The sequence below is a fragment of the Cygnus olor genome, chromosome 1, assembly GCF_009769625.2.
Source record: "Cygnus olor isolate bCygOlo1 chromosome 1, bCygOlo1.pri.v2, whole genome shotgun sequence".
In the NCBI taxonomy this organism is placed as follows: domain Eukaryota; kingdom Metazoa; phylum Chordata; class Aves; order Anseriformes; family Anatidae; genus Cygnus; species Cygnus olor.
In genome coordinates this window covers 4,463,199-4,483,779 of record NC_049169.1, presented here as the reverse complement: position 1 = coordinate 4,483,779, position 20,581 = coordinate 4,463,199, and the positions used below count along the sequence as shown (strand labels likewise).

General features: G+C 47.3%; 2 protein-coding genes across 2 annotated transcripts in view; one reads left to right on the top strand and one right to left on the bottom strand.

Moving 5' to 3' along the window:
- The window catches only part of ITIH5 (inter-alpha-trypsin inhibitor heavy chain 5), a 47,252-nt gene extending 45,075 nt beyond the window's left edge, over positions 1-2,177 (top strand). The window contains exon 14 of the mRNA XM_040546613.1: positions 361-2,177. Coding sequence (XP_040402547.1) covers positions 361-659 — 299 coding nt within the window. The 3' untranslated portion in view covers positions 660-2,177. The remainder of the gene's footprint in view (positions 1-360) is intronic.
- A 2,935-nt stretch (positions 2,178-5,112) lies between these two features.
- LOC121064708 (store-operated calcium entry regulator STIMATE-like) overlaps positions 5,113-20,581 on the bottom strand; it is a 33,977-nt gene continuing 18,508 nt past the window's right edge. Inside the window, exons 5-8 of the mRNA XM_040546625.1 lie at positions 14,318-14,430; positions 13,509-13,592; positions 11,557-11,676; positions 5,113-5,738 (exon numbers count right to left, since the gene is read on the bottom strand). Of these exons, the coding sequence (XP_040402559.1) occupies positions 5,625-5,738; positions 11,557-11,676; positions 13,509-13,592; positions 14,318-14,430 (431 nt within the window). The 3' untranslated portion in view covers positions 5,113-5,624. The remainder of the gene's footprint in view (positions 5,739-11,556; positions 11,677-13,508; positions 13,593-14,317; positions 14,431-20,581) is intronic.

Genomic DNA, 20,581 nt, shown 5'->3' with positions numbered 1-20,581 from the left:
CCCCAAGAAGCTAAAGAACTGGGAGTTGCAGGCCTAGATCAACTTTCCACTTGCTGATAGGCTTTGTATGGGCTGTTATCCTCTAGTAACCATGGCCCACAGAAGGGAATGTACTGCTCAAGAAGCTCTATCTCAACCAATGTATCTTAACCAGTGGAAGAGAAACAGGGTTTTATTCTAATTTCTATCTCTGTTAGATTTATAAAAGAATTTAAGGACCTGGACTCATCCTGCTATTGCTGAGAAGCCCTTCACAACCCCATACTCTAAGAACCCTCAAAACACAGCCTATTAAACAATTACTTATAAGTACAGACACAAAACGACCACTCAAACAGTGTATTTTCTCTTGTCTTTCAGGTCAGTTCTTGAACCATGAAGTTAAACTTCTTCAGGAATCTCTAAACACAAGTCATCAGCAGGTTGGTCAGAACCAAACTGAAGCATTAAAACCAAACCCTACAAATACCCTGAAAGTGAAGGGACGGCTTGTTCCTGTTGTGTGGAAGCAGAGGAGGATCTACAATGGCCAGCAGGAAGTTGACTGCTGGTTTGCCAAAAACAATGCAGACAAACTGATCGATGGGAGTTATAAAGACTATTTGGCTTCTCATCCTTTCGACACTGGGACCAGCTCTGGGATGATTAACAGCCTTTAGGACTGATCATAGCAATGCATTGCAGCAGCATGTGTGACAGTGGGTCCCTTCTGAAGCCTCTAGAGATAAGCAACTTATGAATATTTCTTTACTTTTTGGTGCCAAAGAAACCAAGGCTTTTTCCCCTTGGAAATCAACTGTCTTTCTTTCATGCTAGATGAACAGGGTTCATCAAATTTCTGAAGACAAGGATGGGGGGGAAGGGTTGAGGACACGGTGGGACCACTGTCCCATGGGACGGGAGGGAGAAAGGGGCTAGCTGTCAAATCTAACAGTGCAGAGAGCTGCTGGCCTTAAAATAAACCCATGCAGGGATCTGTGCAATACCCCCAGGGGCTGGTGAGTCACCCAGTGAAAGGCATGAATCATGCAGCACAGTGCCTATCTAACCTTAGGTGATAAAAGTTTGCAAAGTGACTTGGAGCACATGCACCAGCCATGGTTCCTGGGGAGGGAAGAGCGAGAGAGGGGAGATGGGTGGGTATCCATCTGCAGAGAGCTGTTAGCATCAAAAAGGTAACAGAGATTAAAACCTTAAATCAACAGGCCACAACAGGGTATTGCTTTCATGGCTGCTGGGATGGGGTCTGGATTTGCCACTGAGCGTGATGGTCTCTGTACCACTACTACTTAATACAGTGGTGAAAACCCTCGTGTGGTTTATTGCTGTCCCAGAGTACAGGCTGCCTGCTTCGAAAGCACCTGTGGTCCTCAGCAGCAATAGGAGTGGTGCTAGCCCCCATTCCATCAAGCATACCATTTAAATGACATCGTACGTTTAGTGATTTCATCCTGATTCTTTACTCCCTCTGTGAGAAACAAAATTCCATCGTGAGCTTCCAACAGACCTCCCACCTCCTTGAGCAGACCATCACTTCTGCTTCATGGGGATTTAGATTTGCTAAAATATGATAAATCTGCACCCTCAAAGCTTATGACCCTATAAAGCACTGTCTAAATCTTGAATTTAGACTAGAAATTTCTAGCTGCTTTTCTAATCAGGGAGGAAGTATTTATTTACTCCACATTTTCAAAAATTTTTCATCCCAGTTACCCTGGCAGCTTCTCCTTCCTTACACTGCAGGAATGTACAGAGCAGGAATTTGGCAGCAGGAAGTTAGGGAAGGGTCTGCCAGCCACCCCCATTGCAGGTGGTGCTGCTCTGCGAGGAAACCTCCAAACCCAAACAGCGAGGCTGTGGTCTATTTTAAAATGAGGCACCACTGAATACTGATATACATCAGCCACAGGGGAGTTTGCTTAGTAGAGAACTTGGCCAAAGACGACTTCAACAGCCCCAAAGACGTTTACATGGCAAGGCCAAACTGAACTCATGTATACTCTGCCTTTTCCAGGACTGAAAGGAAAGCGGGTGTGTGGGGAATGGAAGCATGCCCAGCAGCTAAATGATATCCGTGCGTTAAGAGAAAAATGAGTTGCCAGAGATCTACAGAAATAGGTCCAATCTTGACTGATTTTTTGCATATTTAAAAATTAAATCATACTGTTGCTGTAGGAGCTCCAGCTGGTGGTGGTGGTTTGGGCGGGGTTGTTTTCCAGTTGTTTGATCATTGAGTTAGCACTCCTAGCGCTGTGACAGCAGAGCAGGTAGAGAGCACAGTTGCTCATTCACACCATGTGTTGTAGGGAGAGGGAAACAGCCAAGAGCAACCAGCTAGACTTAACTGTGCTGTGGAAGGTCCTTCTGGAGAGCTCAACCACTGTAAAACTTGTGCTGGGGCTCATGCATTGGAAGAAAACATGGAGACAAAACTACTTACTGCCTTGAGCCTAGCTGGTTTGGAAAACAGCCCTCCTGCAAGGGAAAATTGGAGGAGAGACCTTTGGCAGTCCTGAACACGCAAGAACTGAAGAGACCAAGGCTTAGCAGTGTGCACGTGGATCAGGAATAGAATGAGAAATAGTGTCTGTGAGGTTGACTTCTCCACCCAAGAGGAAGGTGGGAAGATCACCCAGTCCATTCCCAAATCCCATCCCATTTCAACAGCACGGGGTGAACAAGGTAGTGGCAGTGAACTTCCAGACAGTGCTAGGTTCAGCAGGTGTCTTCATACAGTTGTTACTGCAAAAAGCTTTCTTTGAAATTTTCACTCTCCTCCCACATTTTGCTGTTCAAGTGTATTGCTAGGGGGAGTGATTCAGTTAGGCTCTCCTCTCTCCTGTATATAGGTATGTATATATACACATATGTATTGCTAATGCTTCAGGTGCATCGTTGGTCCTCTTCCCCAGCCAAGAACACATTTCTTCCAGGGTCTGAAAAGAACAATGACCGAGTCCAACTTCCCAGCCCCGTGAAGCACCTGGAGCAGTATACTCAAGTTCTCCTTAAGGCTCCAGTTATCCATTTCACAATAAATATTTTACAGTGAATGCTGCAGTGAAGCTTTCATTTGGCAAAGATGAAATAAGCTTTGAAGCTAAGGGTAGGTATGCTTTATGCTGCTGGATAAGCTTACGTTACCAGATGGCTGAAAGAACCCCTCAGAAGGTAACAGGTCATCCTCCTGCTATCCCAAGAGCACTAAGGGCAAAGGTAGGTCATAGACTGAACATTTTGGCTTCCCCAATCTATAAAGACGGTATCACAACACTTTTCCTCCCTCAGGAGGAGGATTTGTCCTGGTTTGGTCTTCATGCCCCTTTGTGAGACCACAGAGGCATCCGATGAAGCACATTGTGCCAACTGCACACATCTATTCTCAGCTCCAAGAGCGTCAGTAAGTACTTGGTTGTGCAGTGACATGGATAAAGGTTGCAAGCTGCTCAGATAGCTCAGGAATTAAGGCTGAGCATCACTTTGGAGCGTGCAATTTCTTCTGTTGTGCTAACATTTCATAGAAGAGAGCAGGATTCCAAACAGCAGTGGAAAGGAGATACTTGCCAGGCTATGGTATATTGTGAGCATCAACCAAAAGCGGAGCAACATTTATTCCCGGACCAAGATCACATCACTCATCTCTCATTTTAGGGCAAGGGCTTTGCTGAGGCTGAATTTGCATTCTTCATACTCCGCAGCATTGCACTAAGCAGCCCTATAGCAAGAACAAAAACTGAAATACCAGTTCACCTTGAAACAGAGGCAAGCTGCTAATAGGGAAGCAATTTTTAATTATTTTTACTCAAGACCTTAAAGAGCACAACAGTTGCTCCAGCCCTTATCAGCACAGGACTCCGCCAGACAAGCAGAAGTTGCATTGTGAGTGATTTCATGAAGCAACATAAATGATCTGTTCAGAGAGCTGTGCCCCATTTGTTCCAAGAGCCTTTTGGTATGCCGGCACAAGTAGGATTTTGACTGTTAAGTAAGGAAGAAACAAAAAGGCTCTTCCAGAAATACATTATAAGGCTGCACAGCTGTGAGCGTAGCCAAGCATGTCAAGTTCACTAAGGGGCATGCAAGACTTTGATTTGCATGTAACACTTCTAAACTACTTTGAAGTTGGGAAAAAACAACCACCCACAAAACTTCACATCCTCTCAGCTTAGCTTTTAAAGGACTAGAGCCCTAAGTGAGAAAAGGCAAACCCTTTATCTACACACCTGATTAAGGAATAGCGTTTTAGGAATAGGGTTCTCCTAAAAAAACTAAAGGGAGGGAAGACAAAAAATAAACAGAACTCCTGCCCAACAATTCCAGGGACGGTTTTGCAGCATGCAAGGCCTGCCTATAGCTTACCTGCGTCTACCTGTTAGTACAGTGGATCCTGGATCAGATCTTGCTCTAAGGAACTATTCACTGGTTGGACTCTGCACAGTCAGTCCAGCTGTATCTGCACCCAGCCTGGGAGTGCATTAAGCAGCTGCTCGGGCCTGTCCCCAGGAGAGCTACAGAATGTTTTGGCGTTTTTGCTGTTTATAGACTAATACAGCCTGTTGACAAGAGAGCAAGCGCAAAGTCCTGCTCATCACACTTGGAGCAAGAGGTGCCAGGATCTGAGATGATGAGATGACCCATGGATTATCATCAGCAGTCTCACCTGAGGCCATTCTGTTACACCTATAAAGTGAGGGCAGGTTAATGGGGCTTTCAGGGGACTCTTCTGATTTGGCTTTCAGATCAGATCCTGCAGAGATTTTATGTATTTTGAGCTAGGTAAAAGGAAAGGAGTCGACTCCTGTTTCCCAGCAAACATACACCTATAAGGTAGCAACTGCAATCAATCCCAGATGACTGCTCCAGGCTGAATCCAGCACAGGCTGATGTGGCAGCATCAGGTTTTGCACTGAAGTGGCTCATACAACCCATCTACAGAAAGTCAACACTGGTTCATCTCTTTCTGTAGATTTTCTAGGACAGCCCTGCTGTGGGGGACAGTTTGCCCTGTAAGGAACACATCAGTTAGACCTCAATAGATCCCACTTCTTTCCCTTTACAGGGTTATGGTTTCACAAAAATATTAAGCATAATGAAGATACTTCATATCTGAAGCAGTTTTAGGTCAAACATTTATTGCATTCCTTATAAAACAGTAAAAAAAAGCATCGGATCCACTGAGAGTCTTCCCAATTCAAGACATTTAAATACATATTGCAAAACAGTTCTTTTGAGCATCTGTGAATATAAAAGTGTCAGAGTTCAGACAGTACAGGACAGATTCTTTTTCTATTAAAAAACAGACAGCCTTTTGATTTCAGTCTCCAGTCCTGACAGTTATACCCAGCTGGCCAGCCAGAGGAAGTACACATCCATACCCCTAACCTCAACATGCCTGCATGTGTTGAGGTTAAGGTCAGGCAGCTAAAGCAGATTCTGCTCAAGCCCAAACAAGATACACAGACACCATCCCAAAGAGACCACTGCAGAAGGATGGGTCTACATGAGGCAGGCAACCGGATCTCCACAGATCCACAGGGATCAACTTGCATTCCCCACCCTGCCCTTCCTTGGCCAGCTCAAGGATCACAGTGCTGCTCCCCTTCCTCCACCTCATCCCGGTGCTGTCAGATGACCACCTGATAGCTGGGCTGCTTCATCTTCTGGTTCATTCCCTGGAGCCCCGAAGTGTCCTGGTCGCTTTCAGACTGCTCAAAATCCATGTCTGGAGAGAGCAGCACCTGGAAGGGAGAACAGACAGATGCTCATGGATTCCAAGTCCTCAGGCAGACAACTGGAGCTTCTTATGCTCTTAATAGTGTAGCAAACATCCCCAAGCAGCAGCTTGGGAAGGGGTCAAGCACCCATGGAGGGGTCTGCTGCAAGATTTAACCCTCCCTGGCTGAGGAGAGAGGTCTCACGGTCACCTTGATCACTACAGTGACAGCCAGGCCCATGTGGGTACAGACACTATTGCTCCAGAGCCCCAATATTCCCCTCAAGAGCAGGGCAGGCAGCTAAAATCTCTGACCACGGGGCAGGACTCACACACTGACATTCACATTCAGCAGCCTCAGAGGAGATGCACAAAAACTAGGCCGCATCTCACAGACATCTGCACCAAAGAGAGATGTTTCCCCAAGCACCCAGCTGTTTGTGATCTCCAGAGCTCAGCCAGGACAGCAGGCAGAGCTACACATCATTTCAGCCACGGCCAGCGAGCTCGAAGATGCTGTCCTGGCTGGCACCATCTTATTTCCACCTAGCCCAGCATCTCCTAGCTCAATCTGAACTGCAGGAGCCAGAACAGGGCACGGACACCTCAGGACGAGCTGTCTGCATGGATAGTATCTAAAGCTTGACAGGTTGTTTGCTCAACCCCATCCTACCCCTTTTTCCTACTACAGAAACCTAGCTTTGAGCAAGGGAAGCCCTACTGTCCTTCAGCCCCAACAGCAGCTGGCCCTAAGCTTACTTAATGTTCCATCAACCCTTCTGCTAGGGCGTGTGTCACACCAGCAGTACCTGGGAGCCAAGCCATAGGATTTCTGGTCAACACTGGTCACCCACACCACAAGCCTGGCCAGGTCCTTGGCACCTCAGCACCTGACTCTACAGAGGCCTCACAGCGCAGTCAAGGGCCTTCAGTTTTATTTCTGAGCAATGCCAGAAGCCCTTTCCCCTCTCTTCCACTTGCCCCATCACAGAACCCAAACAGAATCATTAGTTCATGGCCTATGTGGGGGAAAAGGGTCAGCTACCACACTTCCCCTGCCAAAAAAATGCAGTGAGGCAGCATAGATCTCCCAGCCAAGCCTCAGCCCCACCTGACCCTGCTCCACAGCAGGAACCAATGCACTATGAAGCCCCCGTTCCCATCCCATGGCACCCCTCCACCTCAACTGAAGGACATCTCAGGGGCTTCCAGCCATGCAGAGCACACTGACAGCTCAGCTAGTGCCAGAGCCCAGCATCCTTTGGGGGAAAAAAAAACAGGAACATGGGGATTTAGTCCTATTGATGGTCATCTCCAGGCCCAGTTGTGAATTAACACGCCCTCCTCCACTTGTTCATTTAGGCAGCACCAGTCACCACAGCAACTAAACAGGAAAAACAAACTGCAATCAATCAGCGACTTCAAAGAGGCCAAAGGGCCGCAGGGGAAGACTTCCTCCCTATCCTCACACACACTCCAGCCCCTCCATCTGATCTGGTTATCCTCACAGCAGCATGTCAGATATTTAGGACAGCAGTAGATGAGATTAAGATCTCTTGTTCCCCTCTATCCACCCCCAAATTGGGTCTACACAGATTTTTTCGTTGTGTTCAAGACATCACTGGAAACTTTCCAGCTCTTCCAAGTGAAGATTTCCTCTGTTTAACATTTAAATATTGTGATGCTGCTGGACCTGAAAAAACGGGCAGTTAGTCACACGCAGCATTATAAATCACTGAACTCCGACAGGCCGCAACAGGCTGTCTTTGGGGTTTGACGCACTTTTAATTTCAGTGGCTTTCAGCTCCAAGCTCAAACCCTCTTACAGTGCCTGCTACGTCAGCTGTGGTTGACTGAGCTTTGGGATCCCGACCCGTTCAGGCTGCTACCTGCCCCCTGTATGGCTCATACAAGGCTGCTTGAGCCAGCAGTCCTCCGGTAAGCTTTCCACAATTGCCTGGGGAGCTTCATCGTGAGAAGACACCTCATCCCTGCGACAGTCATGGCTCACACCCTCAGATATGGCTTTTTGAACAGAACAATTTGGGAGCTTTCAGCACAGCTCGGCCAAGGCTTCCCTTACAGATGCATCCAGGCCAGAGGCACAACTGGGAACAGACCACAGCTTTGCAGTCCCAAAACAAGGTGCTGCTGTCTCACCCGGCAGTCCTCAAGTACTTCACACGTTCCTCCCCACACAAGGACAGCAGCTTGCAAAACAACCCAGGTCTTGCTACACAAAACAACCCAGGTCATGCTGCAGGAGTGGGGCTGGCCACATGTTCTGCCAACCCCTCCTGTCCAGGAGGAGAGGCTGACTACTGGTTTGGGACCCTTCCAAGCAGACCCTTCAGACAACACAGTCTTCTAAGCAGCAAAGAAATTAGAGTAAGAACTGTGGCATAGGCTGGAAAACATAGAAGCCTGGGGGCCATTTCCCTGCAACCAATAGAAATTTGTTTGCCTAGAACTCCACCAGCCTGGTGCAGAGGCAGGAACCATCTCACCTTCCTCCTACATCTGAGCTCAGATGAGCTGCCATGTGCAAGTGGGACAGTCTCCTTCCTGAGGCACCCATCTTCATTTAACTTCTCCTAATGAACAGGCACCCGAGCTCACCCTGAGCTTGAGCTATTTAAACATCAGCTCAATTAGCCAACAAGCAAGTCAAACACATTCTTGGAATATTTTTCAATATTTAAAGCAAGCTGTAGGGGTATGTAGAGGTGTACTCCTGTCTAGCACACTGCCAAAAGCTACAGTTCCTATGGAGGTGATTAGGATTGGTGTTGAACTCCACGACGACCAAAAGGCAGGTCCCATGCAGCGTACCAGCTTTCCTTCCAGCCTTAAACCAGCCTCAAACCAGCCTCCAGTTTCACTCTGATGGCTCCTAGAAGTACCACAGCTATTAGAACAAATTTTGCTTTAATGCTCATCTCTAGAAATGTAAGCTTTCAAAAAAAAGAGCAGAAACTCACCCACCTCCCTGGGGAAAACCAAAACAAAAACAAGTCCAAAAAGATCAAATAAAGCATTATAAAAACCGACTTGTTTTCCTGAGTGTAGAAAACAAAGAAACCACTGATTAGATCTAAAGTTTATCGGCACTCACAAGGGCAAGGGAAAAGAGATTCGGGTCAAGGGCAGGACACATGCAAAGCAGAAATAAATCCATGTAGCTGAATGCATTTCCCCAGCCTGAATAGCATCAGATTCAAACCAGTACGCTTGAGACGTCTCTCCATCCCACCAGAAGGCAAAAAAGGATTGCATGAACATTTGTGGATTGCCAAGTCTCTTCTTGCTACCCAGCTGGTCTACCAAACTGAGGGCAAAACTGACTTTTCCTGCTATCCCTATGGTAAATGCTGAGTGCAGGTTTTTAACAGGTTAACTCCCCATCCCCCCCCTCCTTCTCCAAACACAAACTGCAAGTTCTAGTGAAAATAATGACACTAGTGGTGAGATAGGCAGAGGGCTGAAATTCAAGGCGGCAGCGTGATGGGGAGCTGTTGGCGCCTGCTGTTAGACAACCCTGATGAACCCTGATAAACCACAGGACATCAGCCTCAGTCAGCCCTGCCCTGCTCAGAGAGGCTTCCCAGATCCCTCTCCCCTGTAGCCAGGCAGGAGGGAAGGAATTCCCCCACTTGAACAGGTTATTAGCAGCAAGGAGCCCAGCAAACCCTCGTTTTCTGGTTTGGAGCCTAAATACCAGACAACCCAGCTGTAGCACTAGCCAGCCAACATGATCTTTAACTCACAGCCTGAAAGCGATGACAAAGCAGAAGCCTACAGCTACACCTCAAGGCCAAATGCCAAGAAGCAGAATTGGAAGAGCAGGTCATTTGTTTGTTGTTTTTATTTTTTATTTTATTTTATTTAGCATCCTTCCCTGCCCAAACTATTTTTAGTAGTGCTGGACCAGAGGCACAGGAGCATAGGAGCATAAGGAGGCAGACCTTGCAGACATCTCTGATGGGATGCCTGTCACCCTGATAGCTCCTGTGGTGATCAGACTTTGGGGATTGACAGCTGGCTTGCACATTGAAGGTCTCAGCAAAAATTTGTCTGAGAAAAGGAGTCAAATACTTGGAACTTGGGAGACGCCTTCAACAGCAAGAATCACCCTGTGGGAGCCCCATTTCCATCACTTGAAATAACCTATGTCAAGCTATCGGATGAGCCTTAGCAAGCATCAGAGATTAGCATCTTCCCTTTAGATTATCCAAAATCTGAGCTAGAGGCCACAAAACCCTTGTCCCCTCCAGCAGAGCAAGGCAGAGGGGCCAACTCCATTCCCACAGAGATCCAGCAACTCCAACACCATCTGCGTATCCACAGCAGCACCAGCCTGAAGGTTTCCATGACACCTATGAGACTAGATGATCCATGTTTAGGTCACAATGGGTTGGAAAGGAAGCTGGAGTCTCAACTGGAGATGCAACCTCCTTGCCCTTGCTTCTGAGCTGGGGTAGTTTTAACTGATCTTAAACCTCCAGGAACACACCAGCATACCCAGTAAATGAGGCAGATCTTCACCAACTTTGAGCCAACCTCCGACCTAGTTTTTCCATGGAAGCACCACTCCTGAACACCAACCACCACCAAGAAGCCAGGATTGTGCCATAACCAGGGAGAAGTTTGTGCCCAGATTTAATCCACCTTTAGCATAGAGTGGTTTGGGTTGGAAGGGACCTTAAAGGCACCCACTTCCACCCCCCTGTCATGGGTAGGACACCTCCCACTAGGCCAGGTTGCCCAAAGCCCATCCAGCCTGGCCCTGAACACCACCAGCAGAGTTTCTCTGGACAAGGTAGGAGCTCCTAGGTAGCTGTGCATTGAAACTGAGGACTCCTATCTAGACATACTAGCACTGCTCAGCTCTCTTCCCTCCCCAGATCAATACAGATTTCTCAAGGATGCCCCAGCCATGCACACGGCTCAGGAAACTCCCTGGGACACACTGCTCACATGTTTTCGGTAACCTTGCCAAGCTACAACTGTTTATCTGGAGGCCAGGCCAGGAGGAATGACTCACTTGTCTCACCAGCTGCTTGCATCTGCCTGTCCTTCCTGCAGGAAGGATTCCTCTGATGCTGGATCCCCAGCAGCAGCAGCAGCCAGCTCCCTGCTGCACCTTTGAGCCTTCAAAGCCACTGCTGCTGGGTGGACCATCCAGCACACCCTCAAACACAACTACCTCTACATGCATTGCAACGTTGCCAGTAATCAGCCATCCCATTCAGTAGCACAAGAGCGGAGTGTAAAAGAGAGCTCAGAGCAAGAGCTATTTCTGTTCGTCCTAAATTCCTCAGCAGAAGCTACTCCAGGAGCAAGCCTGCAACTGCCAGAAGCTATTTTATCTTAGCAGGTCTTGCCAGCAAGCTGCAGATACCAGGAGTCATACAGCGTGCACTCTGAAATCAGGGCCAGGAGCCAGGGGAAGGAAGGGAATTCAACCCAGAGACTCGGGTTGTGGTCGTTGCCCAGAATCTGATAGGAAGCACAGACTACCTGCCTGGCAAGCCATGCGTCATTAATAATGAGAATAACGCCTGCTGGTCTTGGAGTGTTCCACTTCCACGCATCCCTTGCTCTCCTTAACTTTAAGGTCAAGCTCAGACTACACCAAACAGCTTTCTATGGCTACAAGACCTTTATCAGTCTGAATAATTACAAAAAAACAGGAGGAAACTAGGAGGAAAGCAAGCTCTTCTAAGCCAAGATTGACCACAATTAACGATGGCAAAGTTGAATGACAGCATGGGGGTGCCCACCAGCTTCAGCCTGCCACTCCAAGCCAGCTCTTCCTGGTCTTTGGACATCTTTGGTCTTACCTGAGATTCCTCAGTCCTCCTCGCCCGAGGGGTTTCTATGGATCCATTGATGTCCAGGCTGTCTTTCTGCTTGTAGTATTTCCTCATGATCAAGCTGTCCACAACCCAGAACATAATGGCCTTGGGGAGGAAGGAGTTGCATAAATTAGACTACGGAGACCAAAATACAAAGTCAGACAATCAAAGCTTTTTCTTTCTTCTCCTTCAGATTCTCCAGATCTCCAGTTCCCAGCAATCTGCACTGATATACAAATTAATCCAGCATTAAGTGTCTGTGGAGGTTGGATGAAGCAAATTCCCAAGGTTCATTCCTCATATAAATTGTCAATTCCCTGTTTGCTGGAAACCCAGTGAAAACAGGCAGTGGTAGGCCAAGTTTCTGCCAGAAGTAGCCTTTGAACCAACCTCCACCCAAGGTTCACCTGCTCTGTCTGCACCACTTTGAGAATGAGGTTATTTCTGTGAGAACCAGTTTGCTTTTGAATAACGAAGCTCAACCACGGGGTTGGGAGGAGAAGTACAGGTAAATTCAACTCTGCCAATGCTCCATCCATTTTAAGAGTCACAAGAAGTTCAAGTCTCTCCTCATCCAGGGGTGAACTCAATGCTAGCATCTTGTTCTCATTTCCCATCTTGCTAGGAACTGAGCTGCAGCTCAAATATTCCCCAGAACTAGGGGAATTAGGAAAAGCCTGAGCTTTTGCCAAGCTAGTTTTGAGAATATCAATCGTTTTGGGTAACCCAAACACCTTTCAACACAGTAACATAAATAGCCAAACAGCGCATGCAGGACAAGTTGTTTTATAGCCAACTTTAAATTCTGAATTTCAGTTCCTCACTCCCATCACTATACCTACTACAAAAGCTTCAGCACTTCTGTTGATGTGATGTTTTTATATGTTTGCTAATTTATGTGAAGGTGACATCACAACTTTACATCACTCAGTTGGACAAAGAGCATTTCCAGCAGGAAATCTACTCCTGACAACACCCAACACCTATCAGAGCATTCAAGTCCCTTGTTTTAGCATCACTTTGTACTCATATTGCATTACAACAACATCTATACAGCACATGGTCAATCTGTTACTCTCATATCTAGTACGCTTGCAGAGAGATCTGTCTGAAACTGTCATGAACTTCAGAAGACCGATGAGCTCCCAGGACAACCAGATTGCTACTTTAGTTGGATTCCAGCCTCTATTTCTGGGGAAGAGAGTTTTTTTGGCCACTCTTTAATAGCCTTGTTAAATATAAAAGGAACTTTTTTTAATTTTTTTTTTTTTTTTTTTTTTTTTTTAAGGCTTGAGTACAAATAAGACGTGTTTGAGATTTTTGAAGCCCTGTGCTCTGTTTGTAGGGATTCTTCACTTGGCATGTACAACAAAGGATATCAAGTTGTTTTTTCCTTCCCTGGCTACAGTACACTTCAAAAAAGCTCCCTTGATCAAGGACAGCCTTTTTGTCAACAGATCACAGCAAGAGGACAGCTTTTTGCTCTTCAGGTGCATGGAATTATCTTCATTTTCTTTCCACCCCTCTACCCATACCCACCAGCATTTTTCTTCCCCCTTTTACCTCCAACTGAAAGCACAGCAGGTTGCCAAAAGTCACCACTGACTATAAGCCATCCTACAGTCACTTAATGGGCTTTGGGCATCCCTGCACCTGCAGCTTGCTGATGAGCCTCAGCTTTCCCCAAAAAAGTAAAAAATCAGCCACCGAGAAGCTTGGACAAGAGAGTGGGAATTAGGAACAGAGCCCATGGTAGGGCAGTAGCGACAGATTTGTGATTGTGGCAAGAAGTATTTTTGCTTCTGCTCCCATCCGTCTTGTCCTATTCACTTCAATTACTTAAGGCTGCCCCAAGCCAGCTCCTGTACACACTCCCCTTGAGAAGGGACCACGATTTCCAAACCACCCTACCCAGTGTTCGTGGAGGCACCACTTACATTGACTATAAAAGGCACAACAAGCATGACCAGGACGAGCTCCAGCTGGGGATTTGGGATGTAACTCAGGAGGATCTGCTGAAGCTGCAGAGAAAAAAAATAGGAAAAAAACAGGGGATTTAGAAGCATTTGATTCTGTACAGAGCAAGAAATGAATACTGCTGATCTTTCAGTTTAACTACCCATGGCAACAACTGGTGGGACTGTCCTTGGCTCCCTGAGCCTAGTTACAAAGTAGGGACACCAGCCACGCATGAGGTATGTGGACAGGAACCCAACAGCATCTCTGGAGCTAGTTGTGTGCTGCTGAACACGTTCACACACAGTCACATACTAGATCCTAAAGGCTGATGACCAGCAGAGTTACCATGAGCAACCATACAGAAGCAGGGGTTGAAGGATGGGATACTGCTTTGACAGAGGTGAATTTGGAAGGAACTAAGAGTCCCACTAGTTTAGACAAGAGATCACAAACAAACTGATTTGACAAGATAATGTGGAAATCCCCTGGCAGAACTGTAGTAGCTCAGCTGCCAGCCCAGCCTATTTGGAAGGATTTCCAAGGATGGAAGAGAAAGCTAAAGAAAAGCCTTATTCCACTAATTTTTGACTAGCAGGAGAACGTACCAGAAGCCAAGCTGTTATGAAAATCATGTTTCCCCTAACTTAAGTAATAGCTAATTATCACAGAGCTGTCAACAAGTCATAAGGATTAAAGACCTACCATGATGTGAACCATTAACAATGCAAAGCAGACAAGAAACAAGCCACAGCAGCTGCAGCTAGAAAAAATACACTGGGGAGCTTACCTTTGTCCAACCAGGGATAAGCAGAACAAGGCTGATCGCAGTCTTCTCAAAAACCATTATCAGCAAGTAGAGGATACACTGGCCAATCCAGGCAGCAGCTTGTGGAGGGTCACCTGGGAAAACAGGACATTGCATCTGACATAGGACAGGAGGAGACAGCCTTGCAGAGAAATTGCCTCGTATCTGATACCCGAGTTGATCAGAGGGATGAGGAAAGGGTTCCCATATTGCAAATTCTGCAGTGAGACAAATGCTCACCCGCAAAGAAAGAGTTATAATAATGGAGAGATTCCATAGCTGTATGGCCACACACCTGGGGTAAGAGGTTTTGTTGTCCCTGCTGGATCCAGAGATCGTTACTCCACTGAAGTTCAAAAAACATGCCAAGATCTAAGCTCAAAGCTTTCTAGTTTATCGTTTAAAAAAATCAGATCTAACTTGTATTGAAGAAACTTTAGTAGGCTTGCAAAGGTGCATCCTTTACTAGTTGCAGCTCATTTTGCAAGTTGATATAGAGAAATAAGAGCAGAAAGACAAAGGTGCTCCCCAGTTCCATTTGTGCAGGCTCCCTGTATCAGGGCAGCAATCTCGTACTGCAGTTGTGCTTTTGAACTGAGCTTGGCTATAAGCAAGAGTCATTGCTCTAGAAACCACGTTTTCCACTCATTTGAGAATTGATTCTGAAATGGAGATATTAACTAAATCAGAGCCTGGTTCGTTTGAAGGGCAAGCAAGTAATAAAGGAATTTCAGCAACTTTAAAAAGCCCTACTTACCTCTGAGATGCTAACGCTACCCATAACCATTCACATCCTGCTGTGCTCTCTCCATTCCCCAGCCTGCCCCTGCAATCCACCAAGAGCAGGAAAAACACCATCTCCTTGCCTTACACCTCCCCCTGCATCGCCTGTCCTCCCTAGAGGAACTGCTCTGCTGGAGCACAAGTCCTATAAGTATCCTACAAGGCAGGCAGGAATGTCCTGCTAATGCAGAGGGGCACAGCCTGAAGCCCCCAAATCCCTCTTGTTCCTCCAGCAACCCCAGCACTCACTCACTCAAAAACCACACATCTGGCAGCCAAACCTGGGCTCTCCAGTGCCACAGCACAGCAGCATCACAAGTGCCTAATCAGGGAGCTATTCCTAGCAACTTTAAGGAGATTATAACCTCAAATGGTGTTTGTAAGAGATGATCCAATCTCTTCTGCTTGGGGAAGGTTGCACAGAGTCTTGGAGATGTTTTCCCTTTCTTTCAGCCACCGATGGGCATTGCAGGTGCCCAGCCCATGGTGATGAGCTATTCTGAGCTGAATGGGCACAAGGACGAGGGGAGGAAGCCCTACGTGTACAAGGTGTCAAGTACTCCCTGTCCTCCAAGCACAGACCACTCAAACCCTTGCTTGAGGAAGCTTGAAAGCTCAGAATCTCAAGAACACCTTGCTCAAACAGTTCCTTACAAGCAAGCACTGCTTTGTGGCATCAGTAGTTTGGTTCCAGGATACCAGAGACTGCATTTCTCTTCACCTTGACAAACCAAGAGAAGTCTGCAAAGACAGATTTTTCCCCCCAGTTTTTTCTGCCCCCTTCCAGTAGGCAAGAGCTTCATAGGCATAGCTCGAAACCCTGGCCCATTTTGACACGAATTTTAGACTGATAAACCTTTGAATTAAAGCTCGTCCCAAAGATAAACCTTTGAATTAAAGCTCGTCCCAAAGGCAATCCCTTGAAAAACGCACTGCCAGTCTGATGCTCTTCTATACAAGGGTCAGTCAGTACCCTGCACACTCCTCTGTCAAAAAATAAATCAAATTTATCGCCTACAGTCTTACCTGCTCAGTTTCCAGCAACAGCCCAAAAGTTTCCCCATCACCAATTTCAACAGAAGAAGCATAAGCTTTCAGCCCTAAACAGAATGATTTTTTTTTTTGCTGATGGAGTGAGTGGCTGGTTATGCGACACTAAGCAAGAGACAGAGGCTCCATCGCTCCTGGTTTTTACAGCTATCCACTAAAAAAGAATCAATGCTAATTAAATATGAATGCTTCCAATGGCGTACTTACCAAGTAATAATTAAAAGCATATTTGTATTGTTAGCAATGATAATGGTACCGTATCTGTTACATGTGCTTGCTTCAGCCCTCTGTAAGTACCCTGCCAGCAGGTTATCTCCTTCCTATGTCACCAGAATACCTTGGGTCCGCAAAACTGAGCCACAGTATCTGGCTTGGGAAAGATGCAGCATTTCCTCTTACCACTCAAATTCAAAGATAATCCCTGGCAACATTTGTTTCCAGAGGAATGGGGCCAGAATTTGGAATTGCATCCGTGCAAGAGAACCCAACCCGCCGCAGGAGGTGGGCACTCGATCTGATCTCGGATGGGAGCAGACTGGGAGCTGTGCCCTGCTTTTCTCAGCACGGTGCTGCTGTGACACACCAAGGGAAGCCCACACAAGCAGCTTGCAAGAGCATATTTGTCCAAACCACTGCCCATACCTCCGGTTGCAGAGACCAGCAGCACATGCCAGGATTTAGGAAGAGCTGGTGTCTGACCAAATGCTGGGAGAATCTGCTTCCCAGGGAGAGCCACACAGGTTTGAGTGTGTGTTTGGCCTTTTTCTGTCATTTGTTAGCAATGCAACAAAATATTTGCAAAGAAGCAGAGGCATCCAGATGGCGTCTCCATGCCAGAGACCTCTGAGCGATCTCCTCACGTCCCAGCTTTTTAAATACCCAAACCACGACTGAGAAGGAAGCGGAGGAGAGGAGAGGAGAGGACGGAGGTGGAAGCTGTGGCTGCAGGAAGCTGCTGAGCCATGAGGCCAGCCAGCAGCGAGCCAGACCAGCAGGCAACCGCTCAGAGAGGGGAGAGCCAGGGAGGTTATGTGCAAGGGCAACCAGCAGAGCCCCTGGGACTTCAGAAAGCACACGGCTGCACTGCCCGGCAGGCAGTGGCTTTCTGGGTGGTCTGTGGGGGAGAGAGGAGCACTTATTGTCACTCTGCAATTAAAGGCTGCTCCTCAAGCACTCACAGCCTCTGGTGCCCTCTCATCTCTGGCATAGGTTGGACATAGCGTTTTTTTTTGCCAGGGACCCCAAGACCAACCCACCCTGCCACGAGCCCGCAGGTTACCATCATCCATCAAAGCTCCGAGTACAAACGAACCAGGAAAACAAACACATCCGATACCTCCTTCCTGCACTTGGACTCTTTCCCTTTCGCTCTGTGTTGTCAGCTGCGGTGCTCGGTCCCCCCTGGGGAAGCGGGGACAGCGGCCACAGCACCCCTTGCTAGGCAGCTCTTCTGCACCACAATCACAGCAGCGCTTACACTGTACCACTGGTGCCTGCCTGAAAAGCAGCAGGGAGTCTGAGGTATCCCAAATACCCACCCTCTCAAAGCCTTTTGGTGAGGGGGCACCACCGTTCGTTATCACAAACCACTTGGTTTTGCATACCAGACAGCCCTGACGCCCTGAGCAAATCATCTCCACAGACAGGTTTTGGTGATGCAGGCTGAGATTCGGACACCAAGGGAAACAACCTGCTTCCTAACCCAGCCAGGGCATGGGCCCACTCACACCTAAGGTTAATACCTCCTCACCCAAGCAGTTTCCCCTCACCATCAGTTTGAAAAAAAAAAAAAAGTGCACTTTTCCCTCCATGACTCTTAAACAGGATTCTGAAAAAGCCTGTTTTCTAAAGTGTTTTTTTTTCTTATTTTTCTTTTTTCTCCCCTCCCATGTAGCCTTTGTATTATGGAAGCCCACCATATCCAAAGCCACAGGCCTGCCCCAGTTAGGCCAGCTTCACCAGTTAAGTGGGTGCATGTGTAAATGGGACAGGGCCTGTGCTACCAAATGGTGTGAATCTGTGCTCCTTACTCCCCACCACACCTGGTCAAACGTACCTCCACCCCAATACGGGGCATCAAGCATTCAGACTTCTCACTCTTGGTCCTTCCTCTATCACCTGAATGTTTAATTAGCAATTAAGTAGCCAGGGTAAAACAGTGCAAGGATGTGCAAAGAGACTTGCAGACCCATGTAGAGGCCAGCTGTGGCTCCATCACCATAAGCCTAAAGTTGCTACTGTCTTGCAACCGTTACTGTCTTACTGTCTTTTCTGCCTCAGATTGAGCTTTTTCAGACTACAGGATGAGATGTTTCTGCACAGGAATCCATCCAGAGGCACAAAATTAGACTGCTTTATTTCCACTCCCTGGCAGGAAGATCAGAGGGTGTCTGCAGGCATTTCTTCCAGCATCTTGGCCTCCCAAGGACAGCAGGCTGATCACTACTAAAGTAATCGAGGACAAAGATGCAAAGTTAAACAGCAGCATGACCTACAGGGCCACCGGGATGACTTTGGCTATAAATACAGGGGTTTGTTTTCTCTTCACCAAGGAGGTCATCTGGCTGCTCCTTACCTCAGCAAAGTCACCCAAGTCTAACTTCTCACCAACTTGTGCCAGTAACACACACACCTCTATCTCCTAGTATCTCATGAAAAAAGACGTAGCCTTCAGTGTGGTCCCCAGATGAGCCCAGAAGACAGACTGGCCATATCTCCTTCTCTCCAGTCAAAAAAAGAGGCTAGAGAACTTGAGCTGGCCCCAGCACCTCATTGAGGTTTGGCTTCCTACAGCCAGAGGGTCAGAGGCACCCTTAGAAACAACTTAATGTCTTTAATGGACCAAATGTTGTCCAGAAGTGTCTTAGCCCATGGATGGGAGAGGATTCTCCTTACATCGTGCATTTCCATCAGAAAAATTCAGGTGAGTGCCTACAAGGTTGTTCCTGCCCTACAAGACAGACAGCCACCAAGACCCGATCTGCGCCCTAGAGGCTAGAACAAAAAAAACCACCCCGCTCTTCACTGTGAACAAAGCTTCCCTTTCTATGCAAAGGAGAGGGGAACAGGTGTAAGGGATCTCTGCAGCCTCTGCATCTCATCTGCTAGATGCCAGGTATCGTGCTCCCTTTGATCCATCCCCTGGAGCAAGGGCGGATTTTTGCCCCCCAGTTCCAGTGGGAAGGGAACTCACTACCTCAGCTCTCCGCACAGACTCTACCACTAACCTCTCCTTTTTGCTGGATGAGCATTTTGTTCAATCCTCCTTACAGCCAGCTCCCATCGTGGCAGAAATAAGCATCTCCCTTAGCCTTTAATCCCAAAGGATGCACACACTGTGTGTCAACCAACCTCCTCCAGCAGCACTACCACCCTACCCCACCACCAGCAATACCTCCCGGGTGCACACCTAGAATCACCGGTGCCTGCAGCAGCCTCACAAACACATCTCATGTTCTGCTTGTGCCTGTGTTTGAGAAAAAACAGCACTGCTTGAGGCATTTCAATTGTTACCACTCAATGGGACTAGTTTAAATCCAGGCTGTCTAACGTTCCAAGCTGTCAGAGCCCACATGCTACTGCCAGACAGCTTTATTTATGGTCTTTTGGGGACTATGCATGCACCGAGCAGGTAGGAAAAAGTTTAACCAGAGCCAGAGGAGAGGGAAAGTGAAAAAGTGAGTAAAAGTTAATATCTGAAAGCACTGAAAGTCACGTTGGGTGAGATGGAGATAGAGAAAGTCAATAGAAATTCTTCATAGAAAGCTACTTAAATGGCAACTCCAAAACAAAAGGAATGTAATTATCAATGCTAAGTACACAGCAGGATAAGAAACAGCAGTAAAGAATCTGACTTGCACATGAGTGTTCACTTGGAGGGCCAGACCAGGTTTTCAGAGACTGAGTACAACAAATGCTTGCACCAGCTCTGGGCAAGACAAGTTGGTGTCAGAGCAGCCAGTGGGCATCCCACTCAGCCCCAGTTTGCAGTGTCACCATTATTTTGGGTCTTTAGTCCTTGGAGATATTGCTGTTACAATGGGGTAAGCACTTGTGTTCCCCATGGACCACATCCTGGAGGGTCCAAAAGTTTGCACAGCTGCTTAATGCAAGGGACCTGGCCATGCACTCAACCATTCGACGATAATCCCCAGCTCCTTCCTTACTCTTTCCCCCTGGTCCTAGGGGTGGAAAGACCAAGCACGCTAAGGACAAAACATCCCCTCAGGTTAAAGCTATTTTCAGCAGTATTTCCTCAAGCATTAGCAGCCAGCTCCCTTGGCTGCTTCGGGACGTGGGAATATTTGTTATGGAAATTTTGTACAATATCACAGCAGGGCCAAGAGCAGCCTACACAGGTCCTCAGTTAAACTCAGCAGCTGGCACTGAGCACGCTCTCCTATAACTAAATTT